Genomic DNA, 21,783 nt, shown 5'->3' with positions numbered 1-21,783 from the left:
AAACTTCAAACCAAACACATCATCCCAACAAATTCACCATTATAAACAAATAACATGTACTAATGACAAAGACATCAATCACTTAATGTGAGGAATGATTTCAGTAAAATCTGTAGTAAGAAAGCATAAAATCTAGCTATGATTATGGCATGATCATCTTTTTTAAAATCAAATTTGCCACAGAACCCAGGTTTGGCAAGAAGAAATCAGAACAGATTTTAGAATGCAGGAAAACTCTTTCATATACAATATACTTTCTTAAAAGCAAGTCACAAATGTTTACCTTGTAACTGGTACTATCTGATCATTCAAATAAAAAATCGAGAAAGATGTATCAGTCAACTAGCTAATTCAGTCTGAGTAACACAAGCATTTTGCTCTCTGTAGACAGACCCTCTGAAATGAATAATAAAACGTCTAAAATGACAAAAGAAGTATCTGCCTTGGTATTAAAAAGTGACTGATTAAAATAAGATAAAATTAACACACCAACCATCAGATACAGTAATACAGCAAAATGGTTAAAATACAGTGTTTTAAATCCAGTTCTAATATCTGCACCACCAGGGTGCCTGGGTGGCTCAGTCGGTTAATCATTTGCCTTTGGCTCAGGTCATGATTTCAGGGTCCTATGACTGAGCCCCACACCTGGCTCCTGCTCAGCGGGGAGGCTGTTTCTACCTCTGCCCCTCCCCTCACTGGTGTATTGTCTCTCAAATAAATAAAGAAATTCTTTAAAAAAAAATCTGCACCACCATGAAATAAGGTTCAGTAACATTATGTACTTCATTTCACTGAGTCAATAAAAAATACTCACAGTCTTCATCCAAGAATTTGTACTGTATGTGTTTCTTGAAAAAGTCTTGTATGCATCTGCAAATCTCTTCCTTTTGTTTAGAAATATGATCATAGTACTGTGTATAGTCCCTTTGAGAAATACCTGACAAGAAAGTATTTTATATCCATTATTATATAACATTCTTTTCAAAAACATCAAAATGTAATTTAAACATTTTTTGAGAGAACCATTTTTGAGAGAACCATTAAAGTAGATCAGAAGACCAATCAGATGAGTATTGCATAATACATGATTCAGCATTTTATACAGGTAAAAAGCTTAGTAAAAAATTATCCATTCATATGGATAGATATCCTAGGTTCCATATTGTCATGCATTCTTATTTTAGAAAGTTATTTTTATTTAGTACAATAAAGAGCTCAGTCATAAATATATTTACAATGTAAAAAATTGAAAGAAGCAATTTTAAACCTATACACATACACAATTGCTTCTTGATTTTTTTTTCCAACAAACTTTCTACAAAATGGTATTCTTTTCCACTCTTCTTTGGGAAACTTAAAATATTCCCAATGTCTTCCAATTCATATTGTATTTCACAGAAACAGGCTATTTTTCCTATTCACACATGCTACAATGCCTTTCACAAGCCTGATGTTTCAAGCCATGGAAAAGTAAACATTCCTTTCTTCAGAGTGACTTGCTGATTTTATTCCAGATACACTAAAGGGATTATTGTAAAAACTCCCTCAATTTGCTCTAGGCTTAGGAAAGTTTTCTACTTTGAAAGAAGGGTTTCCACCCAATTTCTGCATCAATGACAATATGCCTCTCTTCTTTAGCTCGCTTGTGTTGCACCTTCTTCCAGAAATACCTAACAATATGATCAATTCAAACACCCCAAGTTTCTTTCAGGTAAACTAACAGAACGTTACATTCACTAAACAGTGCTCATGTGGGGCACATGGGTGCTCAGTCAGTTAAGCTCCTGACTCTTGGTTTCAGCTCAAGTCATGATCTCAGGGTTGTAAGCCTGAGCTGTGTGGAGCCTGGGTAAGATTGTCTCTCTTTCCCTCTCCAAAAAAAAATAATAATGATAGACAATTTTTAAAACCTTTAAACTTAAAAAAATTTTTTTAAATAGTGATGTGATTTTATTCAAATCACACTTTTCTTGGTCAAAGATAAGTTTTACTGCATGGAAAACATGCAAAGACAAAAAGAGCAGATTATCTTCAAAACTTGAGTATATCACAGCAAACAAAATAATAATCTGAGAGGAAGAAAATGGGTGGCTTTTTAAGTAATGCACTTACTTGTCTACATACTTCCTCTTGCTAGAATAATAAACACTGCACTAATAATAGAAACAAAGATCCCAAAACTTGACTTTTTATGATGCTTAAAATAAGTAGTGTGTTGCTAGTAATACTTAGGAAAGTCCCAAAGAGAAAGCAGGTAACATGGTATGTAGCTTAAATTGGGAATGGCCAAGACCATCACTTTCATCTCCAGAATCCAGACATGATTAATGGACAAGATACTTCTCTGTGGAAACTGAATATGGCCTCAGGACCACTGTCCATAGAGAATTCCAGAGAGTCACTACTAATTGGCTAGAGGTACCATCTGAGATAAAAACTGATTACTACCCTCTCCTAATTATTAGAAATTCACTTCCATCAAAAGCTTATCTTCTTGGAGCAACTGGCTGGCTCAGTTGGAGGAGCATGTGACTCTTGATCTCAGGGTCATGAGTTTGAGCCCCATGTTGGGTGTAGAGATTACTAAAAATAAATAAACTTCAGTGATGCCTCGCTGGCTCAGTTCGTGGAGCACATGACCTCGGGGTTGTGATCTCAGGGTTGTGAGTTCAAGCCCCCTGTGTGGTATAGAGTTTACTTAAAAAAAAAAAAAAAAAGAAGTAAAAGTAAAACATATAAATTTAGAAAGAAAAAAAAAATCTTGTCTTCTTTTAATGTGTAAAAAAACCTCACCAATAAGTTTGTTTTCCTTGACAAAACATCGGAACTCAGCCCCAGGAATTAATTCACACCATTTTCGAAGAACAAGCTGTAGAGAGAGGAAAAATGTAATACAACCATGTAACAAAGGAATGTTTACTGGTCTAACAGATAATTTTATGCCAAGAGTATGTTTTAATAATTGCCATTATGAAATAGTTTGGAAGAAAAAGCATCATAAACCATTCTTATCATGAGATATAGAGAACAAATGTATTAATCCAATAAGTGGCAGAAACACTGTTAAAATACTTTATGACAAAAAGTACTTTTGTCATTTATTCATCACTTTAAGAGCTGACATAATATATAAACCCAAGGATGAAGTTGAATCCTATCATCATTGCATACAGTTGCCCTCTAATTATTTGTTCTTCACCCCTTTAAGTATATTTTAAAACAAAAAAAAAAAGGATATCCTAGTTATCTACCTTCTTAGCACTATTGTGTAATACTCTGATCAAAGTATTATAATTTATCACTAAGAATCACTATAACCCTCAATAATTTTGCCTCCACTTTAAAGTAAAACAATTCTGTTACTGGCTCAAGTCATAAATGGGTTCCACTACTATAATTAATATATACAAATTCTCATATACTCCTGAATTGCTGCAATTTTATAAATACTATAGTTGACAGATGTACGCTTCTGAGTCTGTTTTTAAAATGTTCTTTGGCGAAAACCAGTCCTACTCTTCCAAGTATTAACTGTAATACGTGGCCAGTGCCTCCAGCCTCCCTTAGACTGGCATACACTTCTTTGCCCTTTAAGGCCTAAGAGATGGAACTTAAATCACACTAAGCCCCATTCCTCGAATAACCTCCAGTGGCCTCAGTATCCTCCCTTCCCATACCCTGTGCTCCCAGTTTCTTGTATCTAACATTCCATAGTATGCACATATATACCAAGTTATACACGGCAATAATCTGAACAAGTCTCTCTACCCTCCTAACTAGCAACTCAGAAAGGGCAAGGAACTAGGTCTCAATTCATCTTTATGTTCCCAGCACAAGTAAATAATACCTACCAAATGCTTAAAAAATGTTACTAAGTAAAGTTGTCAATATATAAGATACACAGCCACTAAAAATCCTGATATAAAAAATATTTAATGAGCTGGAAAAATAAACCATAAATGAAAGAAAATGGTATGTAAAGTATTTTATGAAGAGAGTATATATATACACACAAACACATATATACACTTATCTCAGGAAAGGTGTTTTCCAGCACCAAATGGTAAGACACAGCAGGGATTTAATAGATGTGTTTTCAGTGAGACAAAATATATGAATATAATATATACATATAAAAAAGGTTATAAAAATGTTTAATGATTAGGAATATGCTCATACTATATGCTGTTAAGTAAAAAACAACAAAACAAAACAAACAAAAAAAAAACCTTTACAACTGGTATGTAACTCAATTTTAAGTGATAAAAGATCCAGTTTGGTGGCCTAATAAATAGTAAATTAACTGTTCTACAAACATGGTAAAATCACAGAAGATATACCAATACATATTCAGCACACTAAAAATTTCTTGATATAGTGAGTCAGTCTGCAAGTTTTGAAAGTGTGTGTATACAAAGGTGACAAAGCAAACAATGAATTTTTTTTTTAAATGAAGAATTTTTTTTAAAGACTACTGGACTAATTCTAATTAATGTTACAAATCCAAAAATGCAAGTGGTTTGCAATTATGAAGCAAGATGACCACTCTCTTCAACAAAGTATGAGCTGTCAAAGTTTTCAAAAGTGTTACATTTTGACAATCCAAGTGCAAGAAGAACCAAGAGTAATGATAAGGAACAGCCTATCAGGGATGTAGCTGAAACCTGGAATCAAGATTTAAAAGAAAAGTATTTACTCATAACAACTGATGAGTAGTTATTTGAGTCCAAGAACACTGCCCATTTCAGGGAGAGGTATTTGGTGGGGGGGGCAGGTAGTATTTAACCTTCAAACTAGGAAAAGTGGAATACAAATTTGGGTTTGCTATGTTTGAATTCTTATTGCTATTTCTAAAAATGTTTTCCACTATCCTTTTGATCTAACTTCTGTATGTAATTTATAAAATAAGTGAACAATGTAAAAAAATAAAAAGGTCTACTGAGTCTAAATGGTAAAATGGAGATTATTTTTCTTCATATACCAGGTTAAAAAGCTTACCCAGCTTAAGCCAGATGATGGATGTAAAGTATTTGTTTCATTAAAAAATACATATATTCTATAGTATGTATACACTGTGTCTAAGTGTTAAATATTTATTTATACAGATATTTTTCATAAATTTAAAAAAATTCAGTGGCTCCAGGTTCCCAGAGAAATTGATTCAAAAAATTTTATTCATTCTGCTTAAGAACAGATTGCAATTTCCAACACATCGTCATCTAGGATTATCAATTTCAAGATTTAAAAAAGTAAATCCTTACCTCATATTCTATACAAGGATCTGGAGAATCATCAGTACAATGAATAAATCTTTAAGAGAAAAAAAGGCAATTGAGTATCTTTTTTGGGTGCCAGGTTAGGTACACACATTTACTTATATTCAGTGTGATACATGTAAGGTTTTACTAAAAGAATCCAGTAACAGGAGGCTAATTCAAACCCAATGAACATTTATTAAGTACTGTTGAACATCAGATGTTAGGTGAGGAACCCAAAAAGGTATTTCACTAGTCCCCCAAACCACCACATAATCTACAATTGTCTTCATTTTTTCTGTCAAAAAACAAAGAAACTTAGATCCAGAAATGACCAAATTTAATGACCAAGACAGGGCTAAAACTCAGGTTGTCTAAATACAGATTCCAAATGAAGGCAGGATGGCACTGCTGTTCTATAATTCTCATTGCCTTCTTTATGGCTAAAGCAGAAGTCTACTTCTCTGCTGACATTATCTCCACCATCCAAAGCCACACAAAATTAATCCAATCTTTACCCTGCACGCTGTTTAAAAAAATATTTGCTAGAACTACTCATCCCTTCATTAAGCATACTATTTCTGTCTCTAAAAATCCTCCATTTCATGAACAATTTTTCATATATTTTCTAAATGCCTTTGTTAAATACCTCCCTATAAGGATGGCTAGGCACCAGAAATGCTAAATGACCTAAGTCCCTTGTTCTTTAGGAGAAAGTTAGTCTGGTGGGCAAAGCCTAACAAGCAAAGAAATTCAAAACACTGGAAGCAAAAATAAAAATACTCTGATAGCACAAAGGAAAAACCAGTTAGCTCTCTGTTGTGTGAGGGGGAGGGATGGTGGTAGTCAAGAAGGCCTTGTTCAACAGGAAGGGAAGCGTCCATATTAAGGCAAAGGGAAGCACACACTAGAGCAGGAAGGGAAATGAGAACTGTCACGCTGTGTGCAGAGAACGACTGCGCTCGCGCTGACGGAGTGGAGAGCGCAAGGAAAACCACGGAAAGATGAGGTTAGACCTCATGCACTGTTGTGGGGAACAGTAAGCTGGGGCAGCCGCTGTGGAGAACTGTACGAAGCTTCCTCAAAACAGTAAAAGTAGAACTACCATGGGATCCAGTAATTCCACTATTGGGTATTTGCCCAAAGAAAACAAAAACACTAATTCGAAAAGATTTATGCACTCCTATGTGTACTGTAGTATTATTTATTAACAGCCAAGATACGGAAGCAGCCTAAGTGTCCATCGATAGATGAATGGATAAAGAAGATATGGGGTGTGTTAAACAAACAAAAAGCAGAAACAGACTCCTATTTATAAGAAATAGACTCATAAACACAGAGAACAAACTGGTGGCTGCCAGAACGGAGGGGGTAGGGGGGAATGAACAAATAACGGTGAAACGGGGTGGGAGATACAGGTTTCCAGTTACAGAATGAGTAAGTCATGGGGAGAAAAGACACAGCATGGGCAATCTAATCAGCGGCACTGGAAAAGGGCTGTATGGGGACAGACGGCAGGTAACCTGTGGTGAGCATACCATAAAATATAGACTTGTTAAATCACTATGTTTTACACCCAAAACTAATATAACATTTGTATCAACTATAATCCAATTAAAAAAAAAAGAAAGATGACAATGGAGAGAAATTCTGGATAAAAAGGAGTATCCAGATTGTGAAGAGTCTTGTTTGTCTCTCTAGGGAGGTTGTACTATATTATATAGATAATGGGGAGCTAAGTCTCTAAACATGTGAGGGCTTCAGGACTACCACTGTGGTAAAGGTACTGGACAGCTGGGCTGGCAGTGCGGAGGGGGCGGGGAGAGTGGCAAGTAGGGAGGCAGAGAGACTAGTTAGAAAGCTCAGTCCAATAACCCTGGGGAGAGATAAGGGTCTACCTGCTGCAGTGGGAGGCCAGGAGGAGGAAAGCACTCTAAAAAGATATTCAGGAGTCAAAGTCTATTTAACATTGCCTGGCACCTGCTGAAAGTGAGAGGTGAGGGAGAAAGAGGTCAGGATGACTGGCTGGACAGTGATGAGAATGCCATTCGCTGAGATTGAGAGAAAAGCAGGTGACAGGGGTGAGAGAAAGATGGGAGAGAATAATGTTTGTATGTGGAGCACTGGAAACATCCTGAGAACCACACAGAGATTGTGTAGGAAGCAACCAGGAAAAACAAAACTGAAAGAGAGGGAGGAGTTGTAGAAAATTATCTGGAGGTAATCACATAGGTATAAGAGCTAAAGTCCAGAAAGTAAATAGAAGCGATCACCTCAGGCAGATGACAGAAACTTGGAGAACACCAAAAATTAAAGAGTAAGTAAAACTTGCAATCGAGACACATTTTTATTAAAAAGAAAAACCCGCATAAAGAAAATAAAAAATACTTCTGAAGATCACTTAAGCAATTTACAAGTAAAACTGAGTTTGAAAAGCTTTTCAATTCCCCTGAATATTTGATTAGGTTGGAATTCTCTGTAATCATTTGTAATTTATGATACATATAATTTATAATAGCAACTCCAATTTAGTTGGTTGGCTGATATTCTCAGACAAAACCCTTTATTTCTACTAACAACTGGGCATGGGCAGATATAATCTGAAATACAAAGTACACCCAATGTTCTTTGTTGAAAAGCAATGGGGTTTTCTCTTTATTAATGAACAGGCACTAATAATCCTATGAGAAAGTGCTATTAATATCAATGTTTACCACAGGAGGAGACCAAGGCTCTGAAAGGTGAGAGATCAAATAAGTGGTAGGGAGGGCACTAAACCAGCAAGGACGGAGGTTCTAGAGTTGCTGCTGGGGCACCTGGGTGGGTCAGTTGGTCAGTTAAGCATCCAACTCTTGATTTCAGCTCAGGTCATGATCTTAGGGTTATGAAATCAAGCCCCACGTTCAGTGTGGAGTCCACTGGTCTCTCTTACCCTCTGCCCCACCCTGCCCTTGTGCACGTGAGCTCTCTCTCTCAAAAAAAAAAAAAAAAAAGACCTGCTGTTAAAGCTCTTGAATTTCAGCCAAAAAAACCAAAACACCATAAATACCAGATGCATCTAAAAAAAAAAAAGTCCTTGATCATCTTTAATAGTTCCACATAATAAATTTTTCATTTCAAAAGATTCCTTGCCTTTTTTCCTAGTTTAACAGTCTAAGCCTTTTAATTAGTAAAAAAAATGCTATTTTATGAATTCTATTATAAACATTTCTTTTTGTCCTTAAAACATATATAATTTTATTCCAACTTTTAATTTTGAGGAATTAAAAAATACATAAAAGTACAAAGTGTACATGTATTGCCTTTGTAGGAAACCAATTCAAGTTTACTTTAAAAGTTAATATTTTACATTTTATAACATATACAAATATGGAATTACTATGTTATACGCCTAAAACTAATATAACATTATGTCAATTATACCTCAATAGGCAAAAAGTGTAATATTTTGGCTTCCAACTAACCAACAATTCATTATCGATGATAAAATTGAACTATCTTTTCTTAATTTAAATGTTTCTAAAACATACATGGAGACGGAAGTAGGGAAATGACAAAGGAATTTGAATAAGTAAAATAATGGCATTATCTTAGTGGTTAAGTATAGTACCATTCTCACTCTAGAAATGTGATTTTTTTTTTTTAAGGTTTTATTTATTTAGTTGACAGCACAAGCAGGGGGAGGGAGGGCGGGCATATGAGAGAGTGAGAAGGAGAAAGAGGCTCTCTGCTGAGCAGAGAGCCTGATGTGGGGCTTGATCCCAGGACCCCAGGATCATGACCTGAGCTGAAGGCAGATGCTTAACTGACTGAGCCACCCAAGTGCCCCTTGAAATGTGATTTAATCATGTGGGTGCCATAGTTTTTGGAAATCTGATAATAGAGGATAGAATATTGTTATTATTCTATAAAGAACAAGGTGGATTAAGATCCTATATCTACCTATTTTTAAAATACTACAGGAAACCCAATCGACACAATTCCAAAACACAGATCTTCGTTATCTAAAGTTTTTAATGTTTTGATATTCTTACAAATACTGATTTCAGCCCTTGATTAATCCTCATATTGCTACTTTATTTTTTTTTCCTCAGAGTAAACTTTATTAAAGTTACTTTTCATATTGCTACTTTAAAACAAGTATGTTTTAATGCATATTTGCATTCCCCCATCCTATAACATTTATTTTTTTAAGTGTTGATTGGTTTAACATTTAATGTTATTTTAAAAGCCTGGTTAGTTTCAGAAAGCAGAAGTGAGAATGTCTGTGCTATGTGAGATTATTGTATAAGGCTTTTTCTTATTAAGATGATTAACCAGATGGCCCAGTACAGTTCCTGCAAGAGAAGAGTACAGAGCCAGCTAGTTAAGCCCAAATGTAAAGGTCAATAATAGCATTTTCAAGAGCTTAGCTGAAATACTGCAAAGAATGCTGTGTGTACTTAGATTCCATTTACATTCTGGAGGATGTAGGTTTAAAAAGCAAAAATAAGATAATTAGGGTACTAACAACCCTGGAATTTTTACAATCCTTAAATATAAATTAATGGACCTAAAATTTGTACTAAGAGTCTCAATTTGAGTTTAATTAATTAAAATACTTCCTTTATATTATCTTTGAAACTTCCGTTATTTTAAATTCATACAGCTCTACTTCCTCCTCTAGTCCACTGTCTCACCTTGACGCACGATGTGCTGTTTTCTCACAGGTCTTGTTATTTCTACATGAGCACCTATTTGGTGTGGCTCATTTCTCTGGGGGTCCCCCGAGGCCTGGGTTGTGGAGTCTTCCCAGAACACTTTGCATTTGCATCTTCTAGGCACCTCAAGGGTAAAAATGACTGGAGGACTGACTTCTAGATTAATTTCTTAGTTAATGGGAGATCTCTAACAGGCAGGTGGTTCAAATTCTGTTTTTCAAAGTTCATCAGACACAGGGCTGAGGTTTCAAACTTTTAAACCAAAAAGCCAAAGCCCAAGAACTTTCAGTCCTGCTTCCCTGTCTCTGTGCTAATGGATGAATTTTTTTCTTGTTCATCCTTTACTGAAAATGCAAAATGGTCTCTTTTCCAAATCTTCACTTTATTTTGGCTTAAAGCTTAGCCTCTAGTCCCATAAAGGGATTAAAAGTTATGTCCCTTATCGGTTCTGATAATGACCCCTAAAAGACTTCTCTACCTCACCCTCTGATTTTCTATCCTCTTCACATCTCTTGCCACTGGGATTTGCCTTTTGTTTCTCCTGAATTCAGCTATGCACTTAAATTTTTGTTATAGTTAATATTTTACCGAGCATTTCTAGATAATTTGTAACAAAAGATTTTTCAGGTTATCTTGCCTGCTACTTAGCTAAAACCAGAAATTAACGATCAGTTTCTTAAAGTTCTTTTACAATTAGAAATTAGAACATTCTGAATTTCATTTAAACATCTCTGCCAACCTGAACAGTCTAACTATAATTAGTACTTACTAATCATTTTCATGTACACTTAGGAACTTATTTTGTGCTGTGTGTGTGTGTGTGTGTATTTTTAAATCCCACTTCTTAATTTATTTTCCTGGGTAAATATTTTATTATAACTTGGAAGATTTCTTTGACTGAAATTTTCAACAAGGTAACAACAGAAAGTAGTACTAAATCTAAGTCACTACTTTACAATCTGGATGGAAAGGAGGCTCCTATACTGAATTATAGTTCCTCTAGCTACCCATTAAAACGCCAATTATACACAAATGTTATTAAATGATGAATGCTACATTATCTACAGTGGGAATCACAAACTAAAAAAAATTCTCAGGTACAAAAATAAAGATTTTATTTTGGGGAAAAAAAACAACAAAACCCCAAAATCTATTCTGATAAAAGCTACTATGAAATTAAAACAGTGCATTTTTAAAACATTTTGAAATTAGCCAGTTAACAGGAATTTTTGAAAGTAATGTTCCAGATCCAAATCTTTAAAAAGAGAAGAAAGGGGAAAAAAAGTCTTAGCCCAGAACTGCAAGCATGGATCATTGGCAGGCAGAAGAGTCGTCTTATTTCTTTCATGCCTACTCAAGGTCCTACCCAAATCACTCCCTCAATTCAACAAGACTGCACTAACTGTCAGTCCCGAGGGCTTAGCATAAATAGGCCTATTCGTTATGCCCTAAACATGTCTTAATATTGACATACTTTTTTCTGTGAACTTCATAACTGCGATCAACATGTTTTTATCATGTGGTTCCAAATATTTCCCACATCAAAAGCGAACAAATGTAACACACTCAATGATAAGGACGTGGGTGTGTGGAGCAGAGGGGAGCACCCTCAGGAAAATATGGATGCACTCTAGTATACAGATGAGGCAGAATGTGTCCCATGCTTTGTTACAAGTAAAGGAGGAGAGGACCAGAAAAGGATGCATGTGCTTATACTATGCTGAGTTGTGCTACAATTCAGAAATAGACTATGTAAGAAAGAGCTAGATGGAGATGAAAACAGATGATACTAGTGGAAAACATCTAAGCTGAAAATGAATGAGTGAGTGAAAGGAGTGAGATTCTGGCACTGGACATACAGATTTACAATATTACCTACTCAAAGTGTATGATTTGGGCCTGTAATTTGGGCCAGACACATGACAAGAGTGGGGGAAGGAGAATCACACTAGGGGTATACTTTGAGAATAACATCTATATGAATTTACTCTAGGTAAATGACATATTACCTAAGTCCATTGGCTGAGATCACAATTTGACCATTTTTATAAGCAGTAAGAAAACATCTTCATTAAAGCTTTCTGAAGTGGCAGTAAACACAATCACTGATGTTTTAAAGTGGCAAACCATCCTAGATACTTACTAGGACACAAGTCTCATTGGTAAGCTTTTATCAAAAGTTGGAAGGTTACATTATACCTCATGGTAAACACTTTTAAGTTTAAGAAAAAGTGGAAATTATGGGTGCACACACATACACACACACACACACACACACAATGCAGAGCCATGGAACCTTAAACATCAGTGTTTCTGGTAGAACCAAGAGAACCAAGATGAGTACTGGTGCACAGATTCCATTACAGATTTCACTGGTGGTGGAAAAACAAAGATAAAAGTAAAACAAGACTGAACTAAGGATTACTGGGTATGTTCATCTGAATTCTTGTAGAATTCCTCTTCAAAAAGAGAGAAAATATGCTATCTAAAATTAAAACAATCCACAGAAGAAAAAGTGTCACCTCATTAAATGGGCCCTAAAAATCACAAGGTAAAAATTTTATCAGTCCAACTTACACACAAAATTGTACTCCTGAGACTACTTGCTGAATTTTAGGATTAATAACCAGTTTTATGATAATCTTACGAATGCATACAAATTATGTCAAGCAAAGCTGAGTTAAATTACTAAGACAAGTGAAATTTCCTGACCTCTAATCAAATCTATCTTGTAGGTGACAAATCCCTCAGAGAAACACTTAATGGATTTATTTTTTCACTTGCTCAGCTCTTTCTTCCAAATGCCAGTTGAATACCGGATATTATTTTCTTGCCTTGCCCTACTGAAGTGACACTTAATCAATAAAATAATTACAGCAAGCAGCCTTGAGACTCAACAAGTCTAACCACATGAAACGTTTATATCTGGACAAACAGTTTGCTCAGGGAGTCTAGTGCAGACAGATTGTGTTAATGTGTCATACTTCAACTTCCACTTTTTAAAGCTTCAAAAGCTTCCTGTGTACAATAACCAGTTGAGGAACAGGAAAAATACAAGTACTTAATAATCTCTATCAGCTTACGACTGTGACAGATAGTACTGCTTGTCTCCCTCGAGCTATCCCCAGCCTCCATCCTTGCTAACACAACTGTGATTGCCGGATCAGGAAGCACTGGTATTCTGCAGGCCCCTCCGGAATCCCAGGGAGGCATGTGTTGCTTAATCTAAGCAGTCCTCAAGGGGTGGGCCTGCATAAGCATCATCAGAAAACCAGGGAACTTCTCAGAAATTATATTCCCGGGTCCCACTCGCAGCCTACTGGGCCAGAACCTCGGAGAGTGGACGAGCAATCTGTGTTTTGTCAAACCCTTCAGATGTTCCTGATGCGCGCTAACGTCTGACAGCTCTGGTCTAAACCAGTCGTTGCATTTCTGTTCCCTCTGCCAACTGCTAGATTAGGCTGGGTCACTGTGTGACCAATGAGCCTGGAAGAAGTCTCTCGGGAAGTTTCCAGAACGCTTTACTTGCTCATGTACAGAGAGGAGTGAGAGGAAACAAACCACCCCTTCTATTTTTGGTTCAGATACTGCTGTCTCTTCACATGATGCCCAGAAGTGTAGCAGCAATCTTGTAACCAGTAGGTGATAATCCCAAATTCCACACCAGTAACCCAAGCATGAGCGTGGGGGAAAAACTGAAGAGCCTGGCTCCTTGGGGACCTTGAGGACCAGCTCAATGAACCCCAGAAATACCCACATTCCAGAGTCCTTGTTAAGTAATATATTTTTAAAAACTCTGTATGTGTAAAATACTTTTAGTTGGCCTTCTGTTAGCTTGCAATCCTGACTGGAATAGATTTCTTTTTTTGAGGTAAGCCCCAAAATAGTATAAACAATATAATGTCACTTTTATATAATCTTCTATGTATTACAGATAATTATATAATAATGCCATAATGTCTTTTTATAGTCTACATTTATATTTATTGTTTTTATTTATTTTTATTTATAATAAATTCTTATAAGATAAAATTCATTATGATATTCTGTATTTTAATTTGAAGCATTTTTTAAAGGAATTTATGACTTTACTAAGTGAAAGTACAGAAACCATTTAGAATGGCATTACTGAAATTATATTCTGGTTTTGGTTCTACTAACTCGTTTGTGGGAAAAGTAACCAAGCAGATTTAGGCCTTGATTTTCTAGCCGACAGAAGGAAAGAGATTAAATCATTGGCACAATCTTGTCTATAAAGAATTACACTCCGCATTTACTCTTTCAGGGGTCCTGAAAAGCCTATGCAACAGAAGTTCTTCTTCCACTAAAGATCTCATCAATACAGATTTTTATGGCGACAAGACTTACAGCTCTGCAGTTCCTCAACTGGTTCATGTACACAGGAACACTTCCAGAAGAGGGTGACTAATTAGAGCCGCCAAGCTGAAAGGCTGCAAGCTTGGTGCTCGGGGTTTGTTCCTGCCAACTCCCAATTATTTAGACTAGGAGAAGCATGGTATTCTGTGGGTAAACACTCTTAATCCTAGGCCTCAAATTCACTTGCTGACTTAACTGCCCTCCCATGCAAAAGCACAAAGCCAAAGCCAAGAAGCACAAGCCAAAGCACAGAAGGCCAGACAACTGACTGGTATTTCTACCTTCTACTGGACTCCCACTAGATTCATGCATAACACAGAGGCAGAGGTGGTTTACAGAGCTGCAGAAGTTCACCAAGGGCAATGACTTAAAAAAACCTTTAGCCACAGAGAATTAAAAGCGACTTACAGTAATGATTTGATTGAAAAAGAAAAGATGTCCTCATACTCTCACTTCAACTGGTGTTGAAGGAACAGGGAAACCCCTATCTGATGAACTAACACATACAGAGCATTTTTAATGTAATATATTTTAAGGCATCTTTACTTAAAGCATTAGGTATTTAAAAGCTTTATAATGGACAAAGAAGATAGCAACAACTTCCTTGAATCAGAGAGCCTCTCCTAGAAGGGAAATGCTGCAGCATTATTACTAAAACAAGGGCCACCGAACACCTAGTAACATCTGTGCCAATGTGACCACAAGAGGAGGACAATGAGATCTCAAGACAATATAAAGCTTTTCTCCGTAAATGAACCAGAAATATCAACACAGGTAAACCCTTTTACAATAAACTGACAATTTAACCAGGCTCGTTTATTATCACCAAACTTCATTCCCTTCATTATTATAATACTAAAACCAATGCCCAAGCTGCAGAACTCTGAGGCAAAAGACCAGGTGCACAACTGACATGCAGTGAGTTTATTTTTTCTTGTGCCAGGCTTCTCCTCAAAAACAGGATCTGAAGGGGTGCCTGGGTGGCTCAGTGGGTTAAAGCCTCTGCCTTCGGCTCAGGTTCATGATCTCAGGGTCCTGGGATCGAGCCCCTCATCGGGCTCTCTGCTCAGCAGGGAGCCTGCTTCCTCCTCTCTCTCTGCCTGCTTGTGATCTCTGTCTAACAAATAAATAAATAAAATCTTAAAAAAAAAAAAAAGGATCTGAAGTTGAAATGGGGTGAATGGGCAGGACAGATTACATGAATGGATGGGGAAGAGGTGCCAAGGATACACAGTATCTCCACCCCTACTGACCTGCTTAATTGCTGGATTTTGTGATACGCTTTCATTTAGAGATCAATTTAAGTATTAGTTTAAGTGGGATAACTGGTTTGTTTACAATGGTAAGAGGGGAATTCTAAAAGAATACCTACTTTACGACAGAACAAGAGAGCCTGAAGAGTTCACTAGCAGGTCAACAGTGCAGGTGGGTTACCTGCCTATGAGTTCTTTAGCTGAAGAGTAACTAGCAAAGAAAGGAAAATAGCAATGCCACTTCTAGAAATATATTCTAAGAAAAAAATTAGGAACATGCAAGAAAATTTAGCTCAGGGATATTCATTATAGGACTCTATAAAAACAGAAGGCTGATCAAACAAATCATGTTGCAGTTGTCCAGCGGAATACCATTAAAGTAATTTTAAATAGTGACACACATAAGTATTTAAAGACACGTTAAGATGTCAGCTATACACTGAAAGCTACAAAGCAATACAAACTACATGATCCCATTTTTGTGTTAAAATGTCAGAATACAGTTAGAGACTGGTATACTTATACATATGCGCAGAAAGAATTCCGGAAGTACATAAAACCAACTATGGTGAGATCATGGGTCCTTCCACATTTCCTGTTTTTATTTAGCTCAAATTTCTAATTTTATTTTTCTATGATAAGCATATGCTGATTTTATAATGAAAAAAAAATTGCCAAAATATTTAATGGACAGATACAAATATTTACACATATTCATTGTAGAGCATTTACTATCAAAGGAAAAGAAAGATCTGCTTTAATAGATGTTATTATATGGAACTGTTATTGTTGTTGGTTTTTTAAAGATTTTATTTATTTGAAAGAGAGAGAGAGAGAGAGTGAGAGGAGGGTTTAGGGGCAGAGGGAGAGGGAGAAACAGACTTCCCACTGGGCAGGGAGCTGGATGAGGCTCAATCCCAGGACGTGAGATCACAACCTGCGCCAAAGTCAGATGATTTAATCGACTAAACCACCCAGGCAACCCGGAACTGTTGTTTTTAACAGTACTAGAAGCAATGGGATTTTGCCTTCAGCAAAACTCTCTTAAGTACAGAAACTACTGACATGGGAGATCAAGAGACATACTTACGGCTGAGTGAAGTCACGAGTGATGAAGTCAGAACTCTTGAACAACAGAAAGATGTCGCTGAGGGTTTTACATTTCAGAGAACTGTTCATTGCTATCCAGTATGCATCCTAAATAATAATGATAAAGCACACTCAACTTAGTATATATTCCATGTCAGTTACTATGAATGAGGTCAGGCCAATATACAAAACTGATAATGCATTTAAAGAAAAAATTCAGGTAAGACATTTTAACTATACCTCCAGTGTCAAATCATACTTCTTTTTTTTTTTTTTTAAAGATTTTATTTATTTATTTGACAGAGAGAGATCACAAGTAGATGGAGAGGCAGGCAGAGAGAGAAAGAAATATAGGGAAGCAGGCTCCCTGCTGAGCAGAGAGCGATGCGGGACTCGATCCCAGGACCCTGAGATCATGACCTGAGCTGAAGGCAGCGGCTCAACCCACTGAGCCACCCAGGCACCCTCAAATCATACTTCTTAACGGCCAAGAGCAGGGCTACTGCATGCTACATGCTGGGTTAGGAACACTGAGCTGGTAAGGTCCTTACCTTCCCACTCAGGCCCAAGCACTTCCCTGCGTTTGTCTTACTGATGATGAAAGAGGGGGGAAGAAGTATCAGAAGTGCTGACACTTCAGCTAAAAGATCAAAGTGTAAAGAAAGAGCCCGACTGGCTACTCTCTAAGAAAAAGGAGATCCCTTCTTGCTTCCGGGCAGTGAGACCTGGGACACCTGAAGTGCGAGGACTAGAGCAGTTCAGACCCATGTCTACCAAGTCAGGGAGAGAGGAGATGAGATACTCTGCACCATCACAGCTTTCAATGGTGAATGTCTCATACATATGAACCAAAAAAAGTAAGAACAGCAGGCACACTGGGCATAAAGCTTAGCAAAACATGCCTAAAAATGACAGAATAATTAAGTCATTTATTAAACATACTTCTCCCATAGATCAGACACAGGGCAGTATCTAATTTCGAGAAAACTGCAAAAAAATATCTAATTATCCACACACGAAAGACAGCAGTGGCACATAGTAGGCACACAAAAAGTAAAATATAAATGAATAAATGAACAACTTCAAACCACAAATAATCTGTCATTCTTAAGTGGAAACCCTCAGCCCAGTTCAGCAGTAAGAAATGATTCAAGTTACTGCTCATATAAAACTAAAAATGAGATTGAATAACTTCTTTATAATAACTTCTTTATAATTTCTCCCAGTGAAAAAGATGATGAACTTCTGGTTGAGAATGGTACACTGACCAGAGATTTAATTCCACTGAAATAACAGTAGATGCACAGGAAACCATGAACTCCAGGGAAAACAGAAGGGTGAACAAGAACACGAAATCATCCTATAAAGATGCGCAGAGAACAAGAACACTGAATGATCCTACCTATCAGATGTGCACAGAGTCTGCGTTACCAGAACATCAGAGACACTGCGTACCAGAACATCAGAGACACTAATCAATACATGACAGTACTCAGCTGAGGAGAGTGGAATATAAAGTAGCAAGAACGAGAGAAGAGAGAGCAGAACCTTCTCGTTCCTGAGTGGGTAGCAATAATGAATACTGACAGCTAAAATAGTAAAGGAAAACAACGAAAGAAAGCATTCAAATACTGACAGCCATTGCCTCTGAGGAATAAGAAATGGCAAAGCGAAGGAAGTGTCAGGATCTGCTGGTTTGGGGGAGCAAGAGTCCCGATCTTTTAAAAATTTAGGTGATGTACATGCATAACTAATTTTAACCAGTAAAAATAAAGGCTAGATTAGGTACAATTTGTCATTCATTTTAGAATAAGAAAAGAAAGGCACACGGGATGATTTTTGAAAATGCAGGTAAATCTTTGAGTCTTTAAGTGAACTTTGCCGCTGTAGTTGTTTTCTACTGGTTTAGAAAAAAGACCAAATTTTTCCACAGACCTTGACGTAAAAACAACTTGTCAATGCATGTCATAACGATAAAATACAATTTAAGAAAATGTCAGCTGAATTCTCTAAGGACCCTGTGACTTTTTAATTTTCATTATTTTTCAACAGAGAAAAATTTCTCTGTTACACTGAATAGCTAAAGTTTTGAAAGGGGCAGAGAATGGCCTTCCTCGGGTTCTAGTATGATCATGCAACATAAGAGGTTGCAACTGTCTTCTGGCAAACTATACAGTATTTTACAGACTCAGGAACGTGGAAAATCAGGAAAGTAAGAGGAGAAAAATAAAAATAAATACCACAGTGTTTTCCCTAGAATTAGAAATAAAATTAGACCCTCTGTGGGGATATAAAAAGAAATGAATAGCAAAACAAAGAATATTCAAACAGCTGAGAGATTTACTGATGTGTTCCTACCCTTGGGGCACTCCAGTTAAGCTTAGGAAATACACTGCCCCCCAGGGAATTGATAGCTTCTTGGACTTTCGTGGTAAACTCGGGAAATTCCGGTGCCTACAGAGAGAAAGGAGAAATCATTTGGGCAGGTTGATAACAGCACAATAAATACAGAAAACAAGATCAAAATCTCAAGGTTAAACAATTAGGCATGTTAAAAATAAGTTAGAATACAAATTACTATCAGAATTTCTCAATTGAGCTAAATAAAATCAATGATCAAATATTTACCAGAAAGGCAAAAAAAAAAAAAAAAAGAGTGCCCAAATGGTACTTCCCAAAAAACAATCAAAACCCAGGAAGCTTAAAAGACAGATGTCACGAGGCACCTGGGAATGTGAGGAAGGACTGAATGGTTTCTTAACGTCTACAGAACTAACAGTTATTAAGTGGAGAGACAGATGGAATGTCACCTGTACCCATACTCCAACACTCCGAAATAACACCTCACATTTAAAGGGCCAGAAACCTTTCCATCTAGAGGAAAAGATTCTTGGGCATATCCCCAAAAGCCTTCATGAGAATGAGAAATAAATGATATGCTTAACTGTATTTAAACACTGCTATTTCCAGACAAGTTTTAATATAAACAAAACTCAAAAATAGGACTGTAGTGCAGTTAAAATGTTCTTTCCTTTTTGGTTGATTTTAAAATGCAGTTTATATAAGCAAGTAACCAAAACGTCCTGAGTGTCATTTCAACCAGGAAGTCAAGAGAAACAGTATGAAGAAACACTCTTCTGTGAGCCTTATGTTCCTAGCTAAGGAGCACATGAACATTAGCAGAGAAAAGGGGACTATGAGACGCAGAAGTGGGGTCTGCAGGGCACAGAATACAAAAACATTAACAGGTTTGCCAGTCACATTATCCCTTTATATCTGTCGCCCCCTACTGGGCAACTGCATATTCTGAAAAAGTCCAGTAATGAGTTCTTCCGTAGAAGAACTTAATTAATACACACTGCTTCTGTTAACCCCCATGATCTAATCCAGCTACGACAGAAAGAAAACTGTGTTAAGAGTCTAGGAAACATAGCAAAAAATGTCAATTTAAAATAATAGGTGATCTATCCCTCAAACTAGAAACCAGCTTTAAGCAGTAGGCTAGTGAGTAAAGGGAGAGATCACAGCCGACTGGATCCCCTTCCTCTCTCCTACAAATGTCTATTCTCTCCAGACAGTCTGGCAGCATCTTTAGTATCTGCAACCGTGTCATCTTCCTTGTGACATCTTCAGCTTAGACATAGGAAATCAAACAGCTGCCATTCAGTGAGGCTTTCAAAATGACTACATCCTGAGTCCTTTATCTACCATTTGCCTCTCCCCATGAGAAGAAATTACCATGTATGTTGAGCTAATAATTTCCTTACGACCGGCTGAAGTTGCTGATGTGGCTCAGTTACTAGGGTTCTATCCATAAAAACACTTATCTAAAATCTGCATTAGCGGGGCGCCTGGGTGGCTCAGTGGGTTAAGCCTCTGTCTTCGGCTCAGGTCATGATCCCAATGTCCTGGATCAAGCAAAATTTCCCATCGCTTTATATTTTATGTATTATGAGAGGTGACAGATTCCCTCAAATCCTCAAATTACTCAACTTCAGGATATCCTGCTATAAGGATCCTAAAATTATAAAGTTTACATATTATGGAGAAAAACATGTGCTTCAGTGGAAGACCTATGTATTATCTACCTACAGCACACCCTCTGGATGATTGGATTCTAGCTAGGTCTATGAGCTGTTTTACAACTTGACACGTACGTTAAGTGATAACAATGAAAAGTATTTCTATGGACATAAAAATTCTATCCTGCTTGATAGAGAGCCAAGTGTCTCCCCCAACCCCCCAACCCTTGAGAGGCAAAACCAATTCTGCCTCATTTACATATTCATTTCAATATTTCTGATCTATAAATGTGTCTGTCCATTGCATTCCCTTTGGAGCCACTTAAAACATCTGTTTAGATCCCCCATGAGTTAAATAAAAACTTCAGCATGTGTTAAAGATTTTTATATTAGTATGGGAGTCATGAGTCTAGCTCTTTGAAAATTATCTTTCAACAGATTTAACTAATAGAATTCTTTTAAGCTCATAGCTCAAAGAGTTAATTTTAAATATGCAATACACCTCAGTTTTCCAGGAAAAGGTTCCTGCTGTGACTGATAAAATCCACATTTTTCATCGTATCTGGGGACTCTCTGTAATCCAAACTCCATCTTTCCAACTATACCTACCATACCCATTCAGAAAGGGTATTTCTTCTTCTTTTTTTTAATCATGAAATCTTTAAAATATCTCATATATATATAAATATATAAAAATACACACACACACACACACACACACACACACACACATATATATATATATATATATATATGTGTGTGTGTTCATGGGTTCATACATTCAACAATTTGGTATACTTAACCCAGACCTTTAAATTTCTTAAGAGGACAAGGTTACAATGCAAATGAAGCTCCTAGGGCGCCTGGGTGGCTCAGTTGGTTAGGGGACTGCCTTCAGCTTGGGTCATGATCCTGGAGTCCCAGGATCAAGTCCCACATCAGGCTTCCTGCTCCGCGGGGAGTCTGCTTCTCCCTCTGACCCTCCCCCTTCTCATGCTCACTCTCTGCTCGAACTCTCTCTCTCTTATTCTCTCCTCTCAAATAAATAAAATCTTTAAAACACAAACAAACAAAAACAAATGAA

The 21,783-nt window shown here is 36.8% G+C and overlaps 1 protein-coding gene across 1 annotated transcript in view; it reads right to left on the bottom strand.

The window, feature by feature from the left end:
- The window catches only part of CDC123 (cell division cycle 123), a 55,587-nt gene that overhangs the window by 10,298 nt on the left and 23,506 nt on the right, over positions 1-21,783 (bottom strand). The window contains exons 5-9 of the mRNA XM_044228429.1: positions 19,036-19,131; positions 16,679-16,785; positions 5,265-5,313; positions 2,797-2,872; positions 818-940 (exon numbers count right to left, since the gene is read on the bottom strand). Coding sequence (XP_044084364.1) covers positions 818-940; positions 2,797-2,872; positions 5,265-5,313; positions 16,679-16,785; positions 19,036-19,131 — 451 coding nt within the window. The remainder of the gene's footprint in view (positions 1-817; positions 941-2,796; positions 2,873-5,264; positions 5,314-16,678; positions 16,786-19,035; positions 19,132-21,783) is intronic.

The sequence above is a fragment of the Neovison vison genome, chromosome 12 (assembly GCF_020171115.1).
Source record: "Neovison vison isolate M4711 chromosome 12, ASM_NN_V1, whole genome shotgun sequence".
NCBI lineage: Eukaryota > Metazoa > Chordata > Mammalia > Carnivora > Mustelidae > Neogale > Neogale vison.
The sequence above is the reverse complement of the archived record's forward strand: the minus strand, read 5'-3'. Positions and strand labels throughout refer to the sequence as shown.